Raw genomic sequence first — 21,014 nt, 5'->3', positions numbered from 1 at the left:
TCTATAACCCACCGCCACTCGATGCGGGTTCCGTGGGGCTCCGGCACGGCGCGCCCCACAGCCCAGCGCTGTCTCCCAGTAGGCACCAGGTAGGAGCTGCTGCTGCCAGCTCCATCCTTCAACTGCTTACAGCCTGGTACAATTGCAATTTCTCCACAAAGGGTCCCATCATCCCCTAGACTGCTGGGGTGGCAGAGAAGATGCAGCTGGACCCAACTGAGGTGCACAGCGAAGGGATAAGAGGCCACAGGCACAAGCTGCCATGATGGATGTTCCCGTCACATGGAAAGAAAAACCTCTGCCCCAAATATTTGCTGCAGCCCTGGGACAGGGTCCACAGGGACAGTGGTATTTGATCGTTCTCGTGCACCTGGGCCTGGCTGTGGGGTGCCATGGGGCAGATGTTGGGGCCCCCAGCCCAGCTCTAACCATGCCTGTCCTGCCATGGCTCACAATTCATTGCCTTTACTGTGGATGAGAGCAGCAGCACAGGCAATACAGCCAGACTGGCTCTCCTGCTGACTGTCCAGTTATTTTTTTTCTCACAATGGTGGCTTTCTCCACAAGAGCTCCCACGTCTGCAGCCGTAGGCTGGCATCGAGTCAATGCATCTCTGTGCGAATTACTGCGCAGGGCAGGGCTGATGCCCAGCTCCGGACGCCCCCACCTCCAGCTGCCATTGGCGCTGCGGGCACAGCGGCAGGGCCACGGGCTCTCTGCCCCTGGGCATAAGAAGCCAGCAAGTCCCTGGGGCGCTGGTCACATCACATTGCCGCAGGCTCTCTGCCCCTGGGCATAAGAAGCCAGCAAGTCCCCGGGAGTGCTGGTCACATCGCATTGCTGTGCCACAGCCCCGCCGCCAGCAGGGAGGTGAGAGGGGCTGGGAGATGCTGGGGCAGGTGCTTGGCTGCTGGAGCAGGTGGGGTGCTGCTGTGGGAGGGGTGGCGCGGGGGGTACTGCTGCAGCTCTGACCTCTGCCATTGCAGTGCAGGCTAGCAGGGTGCTGAAACGATCCTTATCTTTGCAGACGGGAAGCAGGCAGTGCTGCTGACAGCTAGCCCAGCGTGGCGCAGGCAAGGCATGACCATGCAAAGGGCTATTGGGATGCGTGCATGAAATGCTTTAGGAATATTTCCTACCTGACTGGAAACAGCCTTGCAGTTTGGATACCGACTGCTGCACGGAGGAGGGCATCAGCTTGACAGTCAGGCTGTGGGATAAAATCTAGTGCCTTCAGCACTGGGTCTCGTGGTGGAAAAACAGAAGCCAGACTGCAGGGCAGGAGGCATTTGTCCATGGGGTGTGAATTAACCAAGTGCCAGACAATTAGGCTTTTTTTTTCCCCAGCATCAGGGCATTCAACAACTTTTGGGAAGGTGGTTTTGCATCTCTCCCTTTTCCATCAGAGTCTCTTTGGTTTGTCTGTTTGTGACACCTGCAGAAAACACTGCAATCCCAATTATTAACATTCTTGAGAGGATCTCCAGATCAAGCACAGGAGGAGGGAGGTTAGAAGAGAGGTGTTTATTTTGTCCTGCTGGCACTCATCAAAACTGGTTCCTGCCTGGGTTCCCCTGACTGCTCAGCTGCAGACAGGCCTGCAGGCGAGAAAGGCAGAGGCAAGAGGGGCCAGGAAAACCTTTCTGAAGCTCCACGTGCAGAAACGAAACTCCTGCCTGCCCCTCTCCCAAGCGAGTAGAACAGAGCAATGGGTTAAGCAGCAGGAGCCAAAGAAGAGGTGAAGTGACAACATGTCACCTGCTAGCCAGGTTGGCACATAACAGAAAACAGAGTGCCTTGCTGGAAGCCACCAGGGCTTTGTGACCTCTCCTCGTTTTTCTCTCCTATGCCCTGCTCACACAGAGACGCAAGATGCCAAACTCACACCAGTCCCAGGGGACATGTCAGCTCCTGGCACGCGCCTGTCCTATACTGGGCACTCCTTGTGTTGTGGCTCTCCTCTCTTTAAGAGCTCCTGGGGGCAGAGACAAGGTCTCTCGGGATCTTCCACGCTGAAGCCAGAGTTGGTAGCAATGCTTTTCAGCAGCAGGTTTTGAGTGTGCCAACTGGCGCTGGCGGCGCATGGGAGGAGCCCCGGGGTGGCTGCGCTTGCAAAGCAAAAGGCATTGCTGGAGCTCACCCAGGCTAACGCTTTCATTGCTCCTCAGGGCCACACTGTGACCATGTCTGAGCTGGAGAAGGCCATGATTGCCATCATTGATGCCTTCCACCAGTACTCAGGGAAGGAGACAAGCACAAGCTGAAGAAATCAGAACTGAAGGAGCTCATTAACAACGAGTTGACCCATTTCCTTGGCGTAAGTATCGCTTTCCGTGCAGCACACCTGGCTAGGCTCAGAGAGCCGTGTCAAGCAGCTGCTGGGCTCTGCTAACTCCATCTCCCATGGGAAGTAAGCACAGGGGAAGAGATTAACTCATGCAGCAGCATGTTAAACACTTTGCTCCAGCTCTGCAGGACGAGAGCAACAGCTTGTGCTGGGGACTGGGGTTCAGGTTGGATACTAGGTAAATTTCCTTCCTTTGGAAGGGAGGACAGCATTGCCCCAAGGGGCTCAAGATGCCCCTTCCCAGTGGCACAGGTGTGGCTGTGATTCCCACTTCGGGAGGGCTGCTGTTGCGCAGATGCTGCTGCGGGCGCAAGATGGTGCCCCAACACAGACAGGAAACACCAACGAGATATTTGGGATGTTTCTGAACAAAGATTCAGCCATGAGCGCACCCAAGAAGTGAGGACATGTTACTGTCTGGGTCTCGCTCTGATCCTCACCAGCTTTGGCTGACTCTCTTTCTGTCCCTTCAGGAGATCAAAGACCAGGAGACTGTGGACAAAGTCATGGAGGCACTGGACAGTGATGGAGATGCAGAGTGTGACTTCCAGGAGTTTGTAGCCTTCATTGCAATGGTCACCGCTGCTTGCCATGAGTTCTTTGAGCATGAGTGAGCTGGTGGGAAGCAGACGAGCACGTCCTGCTCATGCCAGAGAGATGCAGAGCAGCGTTGCTCCTCCGGCAAAAAGACTGGGTGTGATTAGAGGCTCCTTGGAGTTAAGCTTGTGCTAGACTTAAGCAGCTTATTAAGTTCTGTGGCTTTGTGAGCAAGAAACACCCGCACAGCTCAGGAAAGTTTATCGACCAGTGCCCACCTGGGTGGACGTGGTGTGTGAATGCCTTGTCTCAAGCTCCTTCCCTACTGCTGTATGCAAGGGATGTGCACAGGGCTGGAGGCAGGCAGACACTGCAATCCAAGCTTGCTTGTAAAGGGAAAAGGGAAACTCAAGGGCTGAAGTAGAAGGTGATGCAGAGGGCCTGGTTACAGACACCTGGTTCCGAGCCCCCCGGCCTGAACGGAAAGGCTCCCATTGATTCCTGTGGGCTCTGACCACCCTGTGCATGGTACTAACCCAGGCAGCACAGCCCCTGTCTTACCACAGGGGCTCAGTAGAGCCCACGCATTTCTTGGCAAACTGAGATACCCTTGGCTTGAAAGGCAAAGCATAACCATCTAACAGTCCAGGCTCTTCTCTTGTCGCCAAATCCTCCTGCTTTTAGCAGCCTGCAGAGCTGGAAGTGAAAGTGTACGAGGCTCCTGGGCTGGGGACAGCTTCTAGGCCTGGGGTGTGCCTTGGCAAAGTCTCCAGGCTCAGTCAGAAGGGAAAAGAAGGATCTATCTGCCCAGTGTGACCACAGCGCTTTAATGTACACCAGGTGCAGCCTCCATAGTATGTGGAAACAATGACAATAAAATGTTGTTTTGGTCTCTGGGCCACAATTAGTCTCTTTTCCTGGTGAAGAATGTGTCCTTTTCTCCCAAGCTGCATGCACCTCCCTGGCTGCCCCACACTGCCAGAGGGAGCAGCTGGAAGATGCAGCCTGAAGCACTGCTACAGCTCACATCCCTGGGTTTCTTTTTGGGCATCGACCCTTAATCTCCTCCCTGGCAACACTGTGGATGGCCAAACAGTTCAAGGCTGTCACCACCACAGTGATCCACGTGGCTGTCCAAACTGGCAGATGTACCTGCAGGGCCAAAGGAGCACAATGCACCTCTGTGGGACTGCTGCTCTTCAGGATGCGTCCACTGCTGCCAGTGTCAGCCAGGGGCTTGCACTCGTGAGCCTTTGCAGAGCCAAAAGTAAACCTAGGACAATTTCCCCAAAGCCTATGCTCTTTTTCAGTCTGCAGTTGCCATCCAGCTCAGCGATACCTGTGGGTTAAGCATTCACGGCTAGCGACATCTTTAGTGACAAATTCATGACAAAGATGCCTGCAGATGTTGTGGTGGTTTTAACCTCATTCCACATTCCATAATGACTTCATGTGCAAAATGACATGTCTTCAGACAGTGACCATCTTGCTATTTTCATCTGCCTCCCTCAAGCTGTGAAAGGGGGCACTCAGGCAGAAACTTGTGTACAAGAAGGACAACATCCTGTACTCCATCTAGAATTAAAAAAGCAGTTTTGCCATCCCAAGGGTAGTGCTTATTTGTTGAGAACTTGTTTAGCATCCAAGTTACTTCCACTACATTTTTAACATCCTCATCAGTTCTCAGTTCAGCTGTTTCCAACACTTGTATGGACCCGAGGCAGCATCTGAGGACAACAAATGGGGACACTGTCTCTCCCAGAGTGTCCCCAAGGTTAGGCAGTGTAAACAGGACTCTCATGACCCTCTCTCGAGCCTGAGGGGTTCAGCAGAGGGGTTTGATGCTTCAGCACAAGGGTCTGAAGTGAGGCTGTCTGGCAGGTCTCCACGTCCCACCTGCCTTCTGCCTCACCGCACCAGCAGTGCTCACATGGATGAGGAAGCCTTCTCCAAGACCCAGCCTTTTCGGCAGCTCTGCACGGCATTGCAGCAGCAAAGAGCTGTAAGTCTAACATGCAGCTTGAGCACTGGCAGAGCTGGAGGGACTCAGAACAGGCTGTCCTGTCCCTTGGCGAGCAATGAGAGCAGGAGCAGGGAGTGACACAGTATGACTGCGTACGTTTCTGGCAGTGGGGCTGGTCCTGACTTAGCAACACCACGGTTGGGGATTCACAGAGGCTTCACCTGGCACAGGAGAAGGTGCAGCAGAGCTAAAGCAGAGTGGGCGACACCGGCCCGAGCACCCAGCATGAGGTGTCTGCTGACAACTGCAGGCAGCTGACAGTCACCACTGCTGACTCCTCCTGCATGCTGTCCCCTCGTGTGCACAGGCACAGTGACAGCCACAGCCGGTCACCCGCAGCACCTCTGCCTACATCCCAGGTCCCCATGGATTGCACGAGACACGCATCCAGCCTACAAAAAGGATGCTGCCATGCCAACAAGGGGTTTGGGTAGTGCTGTGAGGAGCTCAGGAGCACCACAAGGCTTTCCGGGGAAAAAAGATCTCCCAAGCCTTGAGGCTGACTGAGGAGTCGCTGTCAGAGCTGCGCAAGGCAGACATCACAGTTGGCTCTGAAGAAGGCTCAAAAGGCTTAAGCAACTCGCTAACCTCCCAGCAACGACAGGCTAGATTCTTAACAGTGCCAGTGCAGACATGACTGGTTTCCAGGCTCTGGCAGGGATGCTTCACTCTTCAGGAAGGGAAGACAATAGACTAATGACATTATGAAGTAATTTTTAGTTATGTCCCCATCCCAGACAACAGAATCAGCCTACTGGATACCTAAGGTGTGTGTGCTCTTACAATACTTTACTGGCACTGTTTAGACTGACCTGGCATTGCATCGATCCCAGGAGAGCTCAGAAAATCCACATTTTTGTCATTAGTGCAGACTGGGGTGTGATAACCTGCAGAAAGGCTGGTTTGGTAACATGGAGCTCTGGGGGACCCCCAGCGTCCTGGGAGGCTCCCTGAGGATGAAACAGCAGCATTACCCTAGCAGCACCTACCTGACATTTGGACATGTGTGTCAGTTATGCTTTTGACTCCCTATAGAAGATGCAAGTGAATTTCCCACCAGGAAGGGCACCAATGGATGGTTTCTTATATTAAATACCCTATCAAGACAAGAACTATTTATCAACAGTACCAAAAGTGAAACAAAGAGAGCACAACAATAGGAGGGAGTCTAAGACGTTTAACAGACTCAAATTAACTTCACAAACTAGAAAAGTGACAGACGGGGGCAGATTTAGTACACGCATGCTGTATTGTAGCTCTGCTGAATTACACTTTCATAATTTAAAATGCTGCCACTACTTTTTGCTCTGGGAGATTAGCATCTGCACTTTTACTCTCTCCCCAGATAATTACAGGTGAAGCACATCTGTGAAAGGGAATCCTCTCTCTGGATGAGACACAAAATTACCGGCACTGGAAGAGCACTTACAGACTCCCACAAAAATGTTCTTCCATGTAAGATCTACTCTTACTGGGACTGCTGATTACTGCTGTTAGCACACCTAAGAAAATTTTCCTCATTTTGTTAACTGCCGATGGGATGTGCGTTCAGGCTGAATCATTCAATAGCAGAGTTCATGTGCCGACAGTGAGAAAAATAACTTGCCTTAAAAAGAAACCCAAAATACACTTTTTCCGCAAATCATCCACAAATCAAATACGGACTTTCACAGACCCCAGAGAAGGAACATTCCTGACCTTGTTGGATGGAGTGAAGCAACCACGCGAAGGAAGCGCTGCACCGCTGGGCTGTGCCTCCCACGCATCCAGAACTTCGCGCTGGAAGCTGTGACAGCACTGAGAGGTGCTCCTCCATCCCAGCAGTCTAGAGACATGGAAGCACTCCTGCTCCCCCTGTACATTAAGCTGAAAAATATATTTCAAAATAAAGTGGCAGCATTTCTGTGAGTGATCCACGGATTGAATTTGCTCCACCTACCACATAATAAACCTAAAGGACTGGCCTGGCCTTACTGTACTGCAACAGCCAGGGCATTACAGCATATTCCCAGTTTTTCCATTCTGAAATATTCTTGACACTGGATTTTACTGTACGAAGCCTGAGTTCATCCTGTGAAATATGTTCATTTGATTCGTGTCAATATGGGACAATGGATGGATATGCGAACAGGTGGCGAGGAGTAGGGTGTGCCTATTCAAGATAAGTGATGATCTTAGTTTAAGATCTCTGTGAAATGCAAAAACGTAAACCTGCGAAATGCCTCATGATGCTGCTAACCATGAGCCCCAATTGTGAAATATGACCTTCTCTGTATATATAACCTTTAACCATTCTGTTTGTTCTTATACAACCATAGCCCTAGAGGAAGCAGAATGGTATGTATATAGTTCTCGCTTCTTGCAAAAGCCACCTAACATTTTTGCTTTACTGCCAGTTCCAAGGTGTTAGACAAGAGGAGTCTAAGGGCCTGTACGCGCTTAATCTCTAATCTCACTTAACCACTATTAAGTTAGCTTGCTCAAGCCATGTATCTGTAAGTTGCATAACCCTTGTGTAAGATAAGCAGGAGCCAAGATGGAGAACAAGGACAGTCCTGATGACTTCGCAGAGCAGAGTCATGATGACTTCGCTAGTTTTCTGGGGAGGTGAAAAAGTCATGACGAGGAAGACATACAGCCTTCATCCCTGAGACCCCTACTCACGACCACCAGGAGACACTGCGCACGCGCAACTGGGGGGGGGGGTTAGGGGTGGAGACTATGGAGATGACTTCTCTGAACTCATTGTAATAAGACCACCTTTTCTCGGAAATAATTGAGAATATGTATTAGTAAAAGAAGTATAAACCAGAAATAAGAACTATATGGTGTGCGTCTTGGTGGAGTGGAGACTCCCAGCGCACCCAGCACTGTTTGCTTGCTTTTATTTGCCTAATAAATTGTAAACTTTAATTGGAGTTCTGTTTGGGACTCACTCATTTATCACAATCCTGAACAGTGTGGGCTTCCGATAGTAGGGAGAAGGCAGCTGACAGAGCAGAAAACTAGAAGAGCAAAATGGGAACCTTTTTAAACAAAACAAAACACCTCCAAAACTATTAAGGAGCAAGAGAAAACTGATCTTTAAAAAGCCACTTTTACATTTTCTTGCTAACGAAGTTTTGATTCTGCATACCATGTTACGAGCACAGATAAAACCACCATGGCACTGCCGTCCATGTTTGGCAAAGAAAAATGCCAGAAATAAATTGTTATTTTGCAGTTACCTTTGCAAGCTAAGTTTTAAAGAACACTAGAAAATTAGAAAATGCTTTTCACTTCCATAGGCAAACTTTGATGTTTAGGTAAAAATAGATTTAAAAAAAAGTGACTGGAGGAAAAGATAGTGGTGTGTATTATTTTAGTAACATGTATTGAAATACAAAACCCAAAGAACTCTGCTTATATGGTACTGGCATATCTGAAGTGGAAATAAAACTCTGTGTCTACTTCCTCCTAAACAACACAACTGGTCACAAAGCAAAATCTGAAGACTGTAGGAAAAATTTACATTAGAATTTGTCATGACAAGAAACTCTGGCTTAGAAACATCTCATTTGAAATATCTGACCACACAAATGTTTAAAGTGTATTTATATAAACAGCTGAATAGAAACATCAGTTCTGCAATAAGAGATCTATCCCAGTATATCCAGTATCAAGAAATCCTGAAGTGCAAAAAGTTAGAGAATTTAACACACTTCTGTTAGCTGTAAATTAGTTCTTAGAGGTAATCCAGCTCCGTTCTCTATTAACATGACTTCTGGTCTGATACACTGCAATTGAATGTGCAAGCTTTCAGGAAATTCCTTTTTTGGCCTTAAAACAGAATCGTAAATATGTCATAGAAACCAAAACCAGGTGCCGATCCAAAAAGATCCTTAAAGTGCGTAATACCTGTTTTCACACAATGGCAGGAAAATACCATTTAAAAAATCAATCAGGAATGTGCAAGTAAAATGAACTCACTGCTTCCTTTTTTCTGCTGTAATAAATTCCTGGCTAACAATAAGCAATAAACAAAGGTGTAAAGTAGCCTCACAGTCCTGTTGCTGCAATGCCATAAAGCTTATAAAGTCAGTGCAAAATGCTGGCTCATAAAGAACACTGTTGCAATAAAGGCAGTTTTATTAATGTTTATAGAGTTATTTGTACTCACTGGAGTCTGATCTCACACCCCGGAATAAATCTAAACCACTCTGCTTCGACAGCAATCTTTTTGTGGCATCCTGCCTCCTTCCCTCACTGACTGGCCAGTGAACAAGCTACAGCAATTTGTTAATTCAGAAGGAGACGGCGTAGAATTCCCTTTACATTCCCAAAAGATAAGGTAAAAAAGAAAAAAATCATTCTTGTACCTTTGCTACAAGCTGGTAGTTCAGATGTCAAACCAACTCAGTTTAAGATGAACTACAGATTTTTGACACCTGTCTTCATCAGTTTTGAGGAAGATGAGTTAAGTTGCTTGGGCAATAAAACCTGCGGTGCTTTAAACGCACTTCATGCATGGCATTATCTGGATGCTAAGTACAACGCCTCACTGTAATTAAATGGTAAAACCAGAAAATGCTCAAAGATGCTGTATTCTTGCTATGTACAGTGCTTTTAAAAACAAATTGCATTTTGCAGGATAAATTCCTGCACTGTTGGTACAAATCTGTTTTCTGAAGGTGCGCCACCCCTCTTGCCTCTTCACACAAAAACCCTGCCTTCGTTTAAGAGACTACAACTTAATTTATTTCCACATACAAAGAAGCATCCCTCTTTCAGTCTGGGTAAAAGCAGGTGCTTTGGTCAGGAGGAACGTCTGTAAGTCTGTGTTGGAAAATGTTGCTGACACAAAACAAAACCACTGGGGCTGGTGAACAGCGTGGAATTCTCCCGTAACCACAGAGCGTTCTGCACACCAAAACAACTGCAGGGAGCCTCACAGACTCTTATGTATCTGCTACACCTCCGAGAATTGTTTGCATTGAACCCTGCATCAGAGAAAGAATTCCATTTGGAAACAAGCTCTGGAGTAGCACTGGTGCGGCATGTCATTTTCTTTTGACAAGCATTAAACAAGGCACTCTATCTCCCAGGACCCATGTTGCAGAGGGCCAGGAACAGTTCTTGTCTTAGTGACTTAGGTAATTTCTGCGGAGATCCACTTCAGAGCAGGTAAGACTGCGACTGGGGAGAGCTACTGCAGAAAAAAGCCGAAGAAAAGCTCTTTTCTAGGGCTTTCTGGAAGCATTTTCTAGCCGGGACCAGATCTGCCGGTGTTGGGGGCGGTGCCGGCGTAGGCGGGCTGCTGGGAGAGCCGGGGCGGTGCCAGCACAGCTGTGACTCACTGGGCTATAAATGGCCTCAACTAGTCGTTGCCCACTGCGAAGGAGCTAAGGAAGGCTATTGTTCCCACCTAATGATGGGACAACTGCTGCAGTTTACAGCTCCTTGGACGGGATTTGAAGTGCTTCACCTTATCAGGGAGTCATGGTGGCCACTTGGAGGAGGAAAAATGTGCTTTCAGCACACACTCGAAGGGATGTGGGTGTTCAGGTCACAGGCTGTGAGGAGTGTCACAGCTTATCCTTGGTAGCTGGGAGCAACCCTGAGGATGGCTGCGTGAGGTGTGAGCAGGTTGATGACCTGCTAAGCCGGGTGGCGCAGCTCCAGGATGAAGTGTTGGAGCTCAGGGAGGAGGTGAGCAGGTTAAGAATAATTAGGGAAAGCGAGAGGGAAATTGACAACTTCCATAATCTGGTTGTGGCAGAGCTGAAAGAAGAAGTGGAGAGGTTAGAGGGGATCAGGGAATGTGAGGAATTAGGGGACGGGGAGTAATGGCACAAGGTCCCTGCTTGGCGTGGCAAGCGCAATTCCCTGGCAATTCCCTCGCCCCCCCAGGTGTCCTTATGTAACAGGTACAGTGCTCTGAAAGGGGAACTGGATGACAGGGAGGGTGATGGCTGTCCCTGCTTGGAGGTGTCTCCAAAGCCGGGTCGGACTGCCGTTGGCATTAAAAACCTCATCAAAAGAGGAAAATATAGACGAGGGGCCACATGGAGGGTTGCCTAAGATCAGTCAGTCTGCTCCACGATTTCTGACTGCCTCTGTTAAAAGAAGACGGAGGGTAATTGTCATAGGTGATTCCCTTCTGAAGGGAACAGAGGGACCAATATGTCGACGGGACCCAGCCCACAGGGAGGTCTGCTGCCTCCCTGGGGCCCGGGTCAGGGACGTCACTAGGAAACTCCCTGGTCTGGTACGGCCCTCTGATTATTATCCATTACTGGTCATGCAGGTCAGTACTGATGAGGTAACAGAGAGAAGTCCAAAGGCCATCAAAAGCGACTTTAGGGCATTGGTGCGATTGGTCGAAGGGTCAGGAGCCCAGGTAGTGGGCTCTACTTTAGTGGCAGGAAAGAATATAGAAAGGAATAGAAAAACAGACTTGATTAACAGATGGCTCAGAGGCTGGTGCCACCGACAGAAATTGGGTTTCTTTGATCATGGGGAGGCTTTCACTGAAACAGGTCTGATGGCACCGGATGGGACTTGCCTTTCTCTGAGGGGAACCAGGGTCTTAGCGCAAAAGCTAGCAGGGCTCATTGACAGGGCTTTAAACTAGATTTGAAGCAGGAGGGGGGGGTGTCCCAGTTTTAGCTGGGACCAGGTTAGCTCTTCTTTTTAACAGCTAGAAGAGCTTTGTGTTTTGGTTTTACTCAGAGGCTTGCTCTGAGAAGAATGCTGATAGCAAGCTGATGTTTGTGGTTGGACGTGAGACTCCAAGGACTTTTCAGTGTGCCGGAGTACAGAAGCATGGTGGAATAAGGGGGGAGCATAGTTGGGACAAGGGGGACACGATTCCCCTTGTGATTTGTGGTGGAACTTAAGATTGAGGGCCAAACTAGCCAATTAGTATTCCATATCATGCAGCGTCATGCCCAGTATAAAAGTGAGGGTCAGCCGGAAAGAAGGGCTTTTGCGCTTTGGCTCTTTCGCCGCTTTTGCTCTTTTGCGCTTGCTGCGCTTTTGCTCTATTGCCTTTTTTTCCCCCCTCTCTCCCAGTACTCCCGCTCTCGGAGTACTCTCTCTCTCTCTCTCTGCCCCTCTCTATTTCGGGGCCTGGCGTTCGTCCGGGATTGCAGCTTCGGGATGAGACGGGCTTCGCATACGAGGGGGTGGTGAGCATCTACACTGTGTATTAAACCATCTGTATTAAATTGTTCTCATCTCAACCCACGGGTTTCCCGTTTCTCCTTTAATTCTCTCCCTCATTCCTGGGGGTGGGGGAGGGGGAGTGACTGGCTGTGTGGGAGGGTCAGCCTAACCCAAGACAGGGGGAATATCAAAAATGATAAAGATATGCTGGAAGTACCTGAAGAACAGAAGAAGGGAATTCCAGCCGCTCCAGCCAGGAAGTCAGATTCATCTGGGGCTCAACTTAAATGCCTTTATGTCAATGCGCGCAGCATGGGGAATAAGCAAGAGGAGTTAGAAGTGTGTGCACGCCTGTTGGGATATGATCTTATTGGCATCACAGAGACGTGGTGGGATGAATCCTATGACTGGAGTGTCAGAATAGAAGGGTACAGGCTTTTTAGGAAGGACAGGCAGGGAGGAGGAGGAGTTGCCCTCTATGTCAAGGACCAGCTAGAGTGCATGGAGCTGCACCTGGGGACGAATGAGGTCCTGACTGAGAGCTTATGGGTTAGGATTAAAGGCAGAGCAGGGACAGAGGACGTAGTAGTAGGGGTCTGCTACAGACCACCTGACCAGGAGGACTAGGTGGATGAGGCCCTCTACAGACAGATAGGAGCTGCCTCACGTTCACGAGCCCTGGTCCTCATGGGGGACTTGAACCCTCCTGATATCTGTTGGAAGGACAACACAGCAAGGCACAGGCAATCCAGGAGGTTCCTGGAATGCATGGATGATAACTTCCTTCTCCAAGTGGTAGAGGAACCAACGAGGAGAGGTGCTATGCTGGACCTTGTTCTCACTAACAATGAAGGGCTGGTGGCGAACGTGATGCTCAAGGACAGCCTTGGCTGCAGCGATCATGAAATGGTAGAATTCAAGATACTTAGGGAAGCAAGGAGGGTGCATAGCAGGCTCACTACCCTGGATTTCAGGAAAGCAGACTTCGGCCTCTTCAAGGATCTCCTCGCTAGAGTACAATGGGACGAGGCCCTGGAGGGAAGAGGGGCACAAGAAAGCTGGTTAACATACGAGGATCACCTCCTCCAAGCTCAGGAGCGGTGCATCCCAACAAAGAGAAAGTCAGGTAGGAACACCAGGAGGCCCACATGGATGAACAAGGAGCTCCTGGACCAACTCGGGCACAAAAAGAAAGCCTATAGGGGGTGGAAACAAGGACAGGTAGCCTGGGAGGATTACAGAGAAATTGTCCGAGTAACCAGAGATCAGGTTAGGAAAGCCAAAGCCCTGATAGAGTTAAACCTGGCCAGGGACATCAAGGGCAACAAGAAAGGCTTCTATAGATATGTCAGTGATAAAAAGAGATCTAGGAAAAATGTAGGCCCTCTCCGGAAGGAAATGGGGGACCTGGCCACCCAGGATATGGAGAAGGCTGAGGTTCTCAATGACTTCTTTGCCTCAGTCTTCACTGGCAAGAGCTCCAGTGGCACAGCCCAAGTCACGGAAGGCAAGGCAGGAAACTGGGAGAATGAAGAACCGCCCACTGTAGGAGAAGATCAGGTTCGAGACCATCTAAAGAACCTGAATGGGCACAAGTCCATGGCACCGGATGAGGTGCATCCACGGGTCCTGAGGGAACTGGCAGATGAAGTTGCTAAGCCACTATCCATCATATTTCAGAAGTCGTGGCAATCTGGTGAAGTTCCCAATGACTGGAAAAGGGGAAACATAGCCCCCATCTTTAAAAAGGGGAAAAAAGAAGACCCAGGGAACTACAGGCCAGTCAGTCTCACCTCTGTGCCCGGCAAGATCATGGAGCAGATCCTTCTGTCGACTATGCGAAGGCACATAGAAAACAAGGAGGTGATTGGTGACAGCCAACATGGCTTCACTAAGGGCAAATCCTGCCTGACTAATTTGGTGGCCTTCTATGATGAGGTTGCAGCATTGATGGATAGGGGAAGAGCAACTGACATCATCTACCTGGACTTATCCAAAGCATTTGATACTGTCCCACATGACATCCTTGTCTCTAAACTGCGAAGACGTGGTTTTGATGGATGGACCACTCGGTGGATAAGGAATTGGATGGATGGTCACTCTCAAAGAGTTGTGGTCAACGGTTCAATGTCCACGTGGAGGCCAGTGACAAGTGGTGTTCCTCAGGGGTCAGTACTGGGGCCAGTGCTATTTAACATCTTTGTTGGAGACATGGACAGTGGGATTGAGTGCACCCTCAGCAAGTTTGCAGATGACACCAAGCTGTGTGGTGTTGTGGACACGCTGGAGGGAAGGGATGCCATCCAGAGGGACCTTGACAGGCTGGAGAGGAGGGCCTGTGAGAACCTCATGAAGTTCAACAAGGCCAAGTGCAAAGTCCTGCATGTGGGTCGGGGCAATCCCAAGCACAAGTACAGGCTGGGCGGAGAATGGATTGAGAGCAGCCCTGAGGAAAAGGACTTGGGAGTGCTGGTGGATGAGAAGCTCAATATGAGCCGGCAATGTGCGCTAGCAACCCAGAAAGCCAACCATATCCTGGGCTGTATCAAAAGGAGTGTGGCCAGCAGGTCGAGGGAAGTGATTCTGCCTCTTTACTCAGCTCTCATGAGACCCCACCTAGAATACTGTGTTCAGCTCTGGAGTCCCCAACACAAGTAGGACATGGAGCTACTGGAACGAGTCCAGAGGAGGGCCACGAAGATGATCAGAGGGCTGGAGCATCTCTGCTATGAAGATAGGCTGAGAGAGTTGGGGCTGTTCAGCCTGGAGAAGAGAAGGCTCCGGGGAGATCTTATAGCAGCTTTCCAGTACCTAAAGGGGGCCTACAGGAAAGCTGGAGAGGGACTTTTTACAAGGGTGTGTAGTGATAGGACAAGGGGCAATGGATTTAAACTGAAAGAGGGCAAATTTAAGTTAGATATAAGAAAGAAATTCTTTACATTGAGGGTGGTGAGGTACTGGAAGAGGTTGCCCAGAGGAGTTGTGGATGCTCCATCCCTGGAGGTGTTCAAGGCCAGGTTGGATGAGGCTTTGGGCAACCTGGTGTAGTGGAGGATTTCCCTGCCCATGGCTCGGGGGTTGGAACTGGATGATCTTTGAGGTCCCTTCCAACCCTAACCATTCTATGATTCTATGACTATTACAGCCTTTCCGCCTGCTGCTGCTGCTTTGGGTCAACCTGGTGAGGCTGCTCAAGGCTGTCATCTTGTGCTGCTGCTTCTGCTTTTTCTTTTCAACCAGTGCTTTTGCCCTGGTAGTTGTTGGCTAGCATCAGGCCTCTCTTCATCCTGCTGGTGCCTTTTACAATGTTTTTCAAAGGTGGAAATTTTGGCATATGTCCGGTTGCAAACCAAATAGTGGTACAGCTGCTCCCCATTCTGTATTCTCATGTGAAGCTGGAGATAAGATGACCTGGAAAAGGCTCGGCTGCAGACCGAGCAGCGGTGAGGCTCATGTGCCTCGTGGGTCTTCAGATGCTGCCTGAGGGATGCCGCCTGCTTGAACGCCTTCCTGCTGCTGGAGCATTTGAAGTTCCTCTCGCCCGACTCAAGCAGCCGGTGCGACACGAGGTGGCCAGAGGAGTGGAAGCTCTTCCCACACTTGTCGCACTGGTAGGGCCGTTCCCTGGTGTGCAGGTGGATGTGGAGCACCAGCCCGGCCTTCTGCGCGAAGACCTTCTGGCACTGCGGGCACTGGAAGGGCCGCTTGTCCATGTGCACGTGGCGGTGGCTGGCCAGGGGCGCGGCGTGCCCGAAGCGCTTACCACAGTCCCTGCAGCGGAAGGGCCGCTCGCTGGTGTGGATGGCCCTGGGGCGCGCCAGGTGGGAGGACTGGAGGAAGAGCTTCTCGCAGATGGGGCACCAGTACCGCTGCTCGCCCACGTGGGAGCGGAGGTGGAGGGCGAGGCGCGAGGTGGAGATGAAGGCCTTGCCGCAGCGCGGGCAGGTGTGCGGCCGCTCACCGGTGTGCGTGCGCTTGTGCAGCACCAGCCCCGAGAAGAGGGCGAAGGCCTTGGCGCACAGCTGGCAGCGGTACGGCCTCTCCCCGGTGTGCACCTGGCGGTGCTCGGTCAGCGCGCCGGCCCGACCAAACACCTTCCCGCACTGCTCGCAGCCGTGCGGCTGCTCCGCCTTGGCGGCAGACATCCGGCGCCGCCCGCCCCGCCGGCACCATGGCGGCGACTCCGCGCCGTGCCGCCCCGGAAGCAGCGCCAGGAGCGGCGCGCCGCACGCACGCCGTGGTGACGTCAGACGCGCGGTGCGGCCCGCCGGGCCCGCCATGTTGTCGCTCACCGCGGCTCCGGCAGCGCGGCCGGTGCGCTGTGTCCCACCGGCCGCCTCGGCATGCTGAGCCGGCGGGGCCGTGTCTGTGGCTCAGGGCTCCCCATGGGCTCTGCGGTGTGAAATAGGCCGCGCCGTGTCGAGGGGGGGATGCTCACCCCCCCGTCCGCCTGCCGCTCTCCTCACGTCCAAGTTCAAACTGCGGCGGGTGCCGGTTGTGGCTGGCGGGGAGCTACGGGCAGGCCAGGGCGGCAAGCCAGACCCCAGGGAGCACGGCCGTTCCAGTGCTGGAAATATACGAAATTCGGGAACATCCAGGCTTTAAGGACGTGCAATTGCTTTAATTATAAAGCAATGGTACCGAAATTTCGCAGAAAAAGCTCTTCAGGCATTCAGCTGTCCAACACACAAGTGAAAACCGTAAGTTTTTGATGTAACCACCTACGTTGCAATAGTGGGCAAGTCGTATTGGCAAGAGCTGTTTTGAAATGTTTAATGTGCTTTTTTGTTTTAGATTTACTTTACAAGGCAAATTGTCTCACTGTCATCAATATCTCGATACAAAAATCTTACAATGCTTTATTTGCTAAAAAACGACAACATTAAAATTGGAGTTAGGTAGTTCTTTCCTTTTGCCAGCTGTTTTGTTCCAAGGAACGTCCCCTAGTTCACTGCCCCAGGCTGCCGTCCTTAAACAATAAGTTACATAAGTTCTGTACATAATTACAGTCAGAGTATGCAGCTGTATAATACACCACAGTCAAACACCATGAGAGCAAAGAACTACTATACGTGAAAGGTTTTTCTTGAAGACTTTATAGATATCCTCATATCAGGAGACTGACATCCATCCATCTTAGGCACTGATCCAGGCAGAATTGCCTTGCAGAAAAACCTGGCTCCTTTGCCAAACTCATCCATTATTTAAAAAAACCCAAATCTTATGTAGCTCAAAGTCTTTAACAACTCTATAAAAATAATTATTTGCTAGTCTCATCTTACCTTCAAATACATGAAGTATTTGAATAACTTCACTTTCTGAATTAGGTTCACTGCAGTATTAGATCAGGCAGAAACTTCAAAACATTAATTAGCCAAGTGTGACTCAATCAACTGGATATTTCAGCTGGAACAAAAAAGTCTGTCTAAATACAACCCTAATAAAAAAAAATGTACCACAGCAGATCAAGATAACACTGAATATCTTTTCCAAGGTGGAAAAAAAAATCACTATCGTGAGTTTTAGCACAGGATATTCAGGGAAAACATACTGTAGGACCATGCTTTGTAAACATTTCTACGAATCGTTCAGAGACTATTGGCTTTGGAATGAATTTTCAAATACTTGGCATTGTGCAGGGCAGTAATTAACAGCTAACGCTATGAAAACAAGCAACTTTAACATGAAGTTACGACAGCAAGAGCAATGAAGGCTCCTGCACCAAGCAGTTAAAACTGGATATTAATTTATCTTTTATTATAAAGCTTATAGCATCACAGAGTCCAGCATGGCACGATAAGTAACCTTGTTACAGCTGCAGTATTTGTTTTTGCTTGGTACAAAAAAGATGAACAGCAGCATAATTGTTGTTATATTGAATCCGGGATTGGAATGAATTTGTTTCTTCCGAATAGGGATGAGTCAGTGATTTAAAATAAAAAGGCTGCATTTTTAAATCTCAAATATGTGCAAAGTTCCTTTCAGTACAGTAGGGAACGACAGAGACGTGTGCAATCTTGAAAGATACATCCCAGCCCAGACACTGCGACTACACTGCAATCACAGGGAGGGTGAACTTCCAACGGTTACTCACAACTTTCAGTATTATTTCCAAGACTCCTCACAGGTGGTGTTATCTCCCGACTCTGCTTTATGTCCTTTTATGCAATGCATCAAGTACTGACATTCATAATTATTGTAAAAAAAAAACATTGGTCCATGATAATTCTAATGAGCTTCCTTCAGGAATTCCAGTAAACTCTCCATCTTAAGACAGCTGCAACTGTTACAATGGATTTATGAAAGCAAATGTAATCTGAGAGATGAAGGTCTGTGAAGATTAGTATCTCCATTTTCCTAAAGTCTTCAGCAGTTTTTAGAAACACAGAAAATGGATTCCGATGTAATTATTTGGAAAGTCCCTTGATTTTGGTGCTTTAGCCTTGATGTACTTTTCTGTTTTCACATGTTGTAGGCAACATAAATAGGATCCAACTGGTCAGCTAAAAATCCGTCTCTCAAGTGCATTCGTTGTTTCTCGCCACGGGAATTGATAGGAATAACCCCAGGGTCCACGATGACTACAACACCGACTATGAGATAATGCTCTTCCAGAACCACATTTGTTACCAGCGCGACAAGGTCCAATGCTTCCTGTTCTGAGCCTTCCAGCTCCACAACCACCACAAGCAAGTTGGTCCACGTAAACACAGCACTGTCAGCATGACACAAATATTAACGGTGAGACAAAAAATACACAGTCAAAGGAAGCTGGTTATCAAAAAGAGACTCATTGGAAATAAATTTTTAAGGACTTGAACAATATAATAGATGAGAACAAGTGATATAATAGAAATGTGAAAGTACTTGTCAATCAAGAGGAATTAAAGCTGTAACTTCTTGGGATATTCTCTACCACTTGTTTTATAATTGTCCATGAACAAAATGTAATTTTCTCTTACATGTAATGATGTAAATCATGCGTTTCAAAGTGCTTTGCACTTCTGTACATTCTGACACAGCCAGGAAGTCAATGACACAACTTTCGAGTGCTCTGCTGCCCTGCTCATGCCCTCCCTGTCTTTCAGAGAACTCTGATAAAGGGTGAGCTTTTCTTCTTTGAGCAGTGGAGGCAGGAGAAAGAGGAGAGTTATATTTCAGTTACTCTCACTGCAGGAGTTTCTAAGCAAAGTTTTGGTGAGTTCACTCTACGGTAAGCTCTCAGTCTAGCATGCTGTTCCACAGAGCTTGACTTCTGCTGCTTTAGAAGAAATAAAAAGATACAGAAGGGTAATACTGAGGCTCTTACCATTCTGCAATACTCTTGTGTGCTCTTATTACAGAGGTCTCTATATCAATGGGATGGTACCTCATTCCTCTGAGCTCCAGTGTTTCATCCAAAGAGCCCACCACATACAGGGCATCATGCCTCTCTGCAATACAGCACAGACAGTTAAAACATCAGCAGCTCTACAGAACAAACATGGTCGTTTGTACGTGCTTATTCCTGACATTCTAAGATGCTCCTGATGCTTCCTAGGAGAAAGAATCTATAATAAACATCAAGCAGCTCTACCATTTGGAGAGAAGAGAATTAAGAGGTCATGTAGTACTTCCAACTATTGACTCAAAGCAAATGAAGCCAGACTAAAAAGAATTTCTGAGTCATCCAGTTCTGCCCTTTCTCTCACATAATGTAATCTCAATGCATAAACCCAATCAAAATACCTTATTAAGGATCTTTTTGTCCCACTATTCTTACCAGAGAACTCTCCTCTGATCAATAGGAGCACTTTTCCAATTTCCAAATTTAACTTTTTCTTCTTTTTAAAACCAGCTTATACCCACTTGTCTTCATGCCAGCAATATCTTCTCAGCTTAAGTTCCCCACAGTTAATGCAGCAGGAATAACTCTATCCCCTCCTCAGCCTTAGCTTTGCAAGGTTAAATAAACAAAGCTCTGCTAGACCCTTCTTGAAGGACATGCTCTCCACATTGCCACGTTCATCCTGTAACTCTGTTCCGTTCACCTTCACTTTTTTTTGCACCTATTTTATAATTCTGCTCAATTGTGCAACTTGAGACGAAAAGCATCCTGGGAAGCTGCACTGTATTTCATGCACACTCGCCATGTTAATTCACCACATGCAGCCTCAAATGCTGACAAAATGCAACTGACATTGTTCCACAGTGGTAAAAACCTCTGTGATAAATGATTTTTCAGAAAGCTACAAGGCATAAAGACTTGCTGTAGTAACCTGGTGCCTTGCCACCTGCAACTTCTCTTTCTTTGGGAATGTCCACTCACAGATTCCCATTTCTGTTAACTACCAGCTTTCTCAAGAACAGGGAGCCACTTGAATTTGAACAGTAACAGAAGGACAACTCTGTCAGAGCGTCCTGTGCAGAACCTGGCACTAAGCAGCAATGTGCCCTGGAGGTCAGGTAACTACCCTAGAAAATCAGATAGGAGGAAAGCAAGGAATGCTTAGAGCATCTTGGCTGAGTGTTCTTATATCACGCTCTACCAGCTCGGAAGGGGAAGATGATGTACAGCAGAAGCTTTTTCAGGGAGCTGGATCTATGTCACATCAGCTCTCACCAATAGCATGAGAACAGATTACTTCAGGAACAGAGACTCGGGAGAGGCTGGGCCAACACAGAACTTACTAAGCAGGTTGAATGGGTGGAGAAGCTGAGTGCAAAGAAGGGACCATTCTGTGGAACGGTGGTAGCTGTGCGCTAAGGATACCACACATCTCTACTGAAGACTGTTTCTTTACCAGAATTCACCTTTTGCTGTCTGATGGCACTCTGACTGTGGACGAGGGAAGCCTGCACGATGCGGCTCTGGAGGAAATGGAATTGGGTGGGCTGCAGGGATTTCTCTAGCCAGAGCAGTAACATCCACCTTCCTTGTTCTTAAGAGCCCCAGGGAGACTGAATAGCACAGCAGCACAG

At 48.8% G+C, this 21,014-nt stretch overlaps 3 protein-coding genes across 5 annotated transcripts in view; 1 reads left to right on the top strand and 2 right to left on the bottom strand.

The window, feature by feature from the left end:
* Positions 1-2,183: 2,183 nt before the first annotated feature.
* On the top strand, positions 2,184-2,961 carry S100B (S100 calcium binding protein B). Its single transcript, XM_009989303.2, is given in 3 exon segments — positions 2,184-2,235; positions 2,238-2,317; positions 2,821-2,961. Coding segments are annotated over 3 exon segments (273 nt in total).
* A 12,223-nt stretch (positions 2,962-15,184) lies between these two features.
* On the bottom strand, positions 15,185-16,333 carry LOC147528344 (uncharacterized). Its single transcript, XM_086615866.1, has one exon. The coding sequence runs from the start codon at positions 16,331-16,333 to the stop codon at positions 15,254-15,256; it is 1,080 nt and encodes a 359-aa protein (XP_086471992.1). The 3' UTR covers positions 15,185-15,253.
* Positions 16,334-16,759: 426 nt separating this feature from the next.
* The window catches only part of DIP2A (DIP2 acetate--CoA ligase A), a 138,795-nt gene continuing 134,540 nt past the window's right edge, over positions 16,760-21,014 (bottom strand). For all 3 annotated transcript variants that reach the window (XM_086616101.1, XM_086616102.1, XM_086616103.1), the window contains 2 exons: positions 19,363-19,486; positions 16,760-18,768 (listed from right to left, as the gene is read on the bottom strand). In XM_086616101.1, coding sequence (XP_086472227.1) covers positions 18,516-18,768; positions 19,363-19,486 — 377 coding nt within the window. In that variant the 3' untranslated portion in view covers positions 16,760-18,515. The remainder of the gene's footprint in view (positions 18,769-19,362; positions 19,487-21,014) is intronic.

This window comes from Tauraco erythrolophus, chromosome 8 (assembly GCF_009769465.1).
Source record: "Tauraco erythrolophus isolate bTauEry1 chromosome 8, bTauEry1.pri, whole genome shotgun sequence".
NCBI classification, from domain to species: Eukaryota; Metazoa; Chordata; class Aves; order Musophagiformes; family Musophagidae; genus Tauraco; species Tauraco erythrolophus.
Note: the sequence above shows the minus strand (reverse complement) of the source record. Positions and strands in the feature narration are given on the sequence as shown.

Bases quoted from the DNA above. Each gene is read 5' to 3' on its own strand.
- LOC147528344 (XM_086615866.1), bottom strand. From the start codon at position 16,333: ATGGCGGGCCCGGCGGGCCGCACCGCGCGTCTGACGTCACCACGGCGT.